This window comes from Atta cephalotes (assembly GCF_000143395.1).
Source record: "Atta cephalotes unplaced genomic scaffold scaffold00005, whole genome shotgun sequence".
NCBI classification, from domain to species: Eukaryota; Metazoa; Arthropoda; class Insecta; order Hymenoptera; family Formicidae; genus Atta; species Atta cephalotes.
Window position 1 is genome coordinate 2,973,559 of NW_012130069.1, and position 1,385 is coordinate 2,974,943.

The following is a 1,385-nucleotide window of genomic DNA, read 5'->3' on the forward strand; positions in this document are numbered from 1 at the left end:
TTATTATATTATACTATATATATATATATATATATATATATATATATATATATGTATATATATATATATATATATATACATACACCTACATATATTCTATTTATGCAGTACATTACTTAATTATTGGCATAATTTAATTTCTTATATCTCTATTTTTGACAATCAGACAGTGCATACGCAATATTTAAATACGTTCAAAGTTCATACTTACTTCAAGATATGCATGTGTAATTGTATTATCTTAGCTAATCTATCGTACATGATATCGTTGACGTTCTCTCGACCATTGACTAAGCGGTTTATCCAGAACACGAGCACCTGCAGCTGTCCACATGCATGAATTGCGAGGAGAGTTGCCAGGTTACACGCAGCCACCGTGATGTTGTGGGCAATAAAGCCAGAAAATAACAGAATGGAATAAAAAATCTTATTAACTGAACTATGAAGAGCATCGACAATCACTCTGGGCACCGGGAACATCAGCTTGCGATAAATGAAATTAGTATCCTCCTCTTTGATCTTCGCGCAAATCAGTGGCACCGCCACATAATAGAACGTGACGCCGCCGTATATGAGGACGCTGCAGATGATCACCAGCCGACGGCCAAAGTTTGCGTTCTTCAGCATGATTCTTCTTTCATCCATATATCTCACATTTCTCCAATCACTTTTAATATAATCGATACAATTACGAATGTCATTTTCGCGCAAAAGCAAAGCGCAGTATTTCAATATGGTCACGAAGAAGAATGTAAGAATGTTACCGAGCTTCAATTGATTGTAGAAATTGTTGATTTCTAGGACGATGTACATGCACACTGGGAATTAGGAGTAAAACCAGCAATAGGTAGCAGATTACATTCAGCTATACTACACATTTCAATCGAGGAATGCGTCAGCTACCACGTGTCGATTATTTTCATGATTCAGACATTTAGTTGCAAATTGATTCGAAATCATTCTTATAATTTTGCTTGTTTGATCTGGACCTTTGCGAACAAAATATTGAGATAGACTTTCCATTATCGCAGTAACAAATGATTGATATGTACTGACAAAGACTTCAAGCTCATGATTTGCGCTTGCGTCACTTTGTATATTCATGGAAGAAAAAAGAGATCTACGCAGAGATTTTCTAAGCGAAAAACTTTGCGTGATTATCTGAGAAGAGTACGTGATGCTTCAAGAATCGTTCTATTTCTGAATGCGTGATTTGGTCTTTGCAATATGTGGCAGAAAGAAAAACATATTCCGTAGAAAAAGAGTGAAACTGTTTTGTTCGGACTATACGGACTCTACGAAATACAAAATTCTCTTTCTCTCTCTCTCTCTCTCTCTCTCTCTCTCTCTCTNTACGTACGTCGTACCGTAACCGGACCAACCGG

At 36.4% G+C, this 1,385-nt stretch overlaps 1 protein-coding gene across 1 annotated transcript; it reads right to left on the minus strand.

Moving 5' to 3' along the window:
* Positions 1 to 207: 207 nt before the first annotated feature.
* Positions 208 to 813, minus strand: LOC105626569. The gene has a single exon (XM_012207865.1). The coding sequence runs from the start codon at positions 811 to 813 to the stop codon at positions 208 to 210; it is 606 nt and encodes a 201-aa protein (XP_012063255.1).
* Between the last annotated feature and the right edge of the window lie 572 nt (positions 814 to 1,385).

What these genes read in the sequence shown, in the direction of transcription:
- LOC105626569 (XM_012207865.1), bottom strand. Translation starts at nt 813, where the DNA reads ATGTACATCGTCCTAGAAATCAACAATTTCTACAATCAATTGAAGCTC.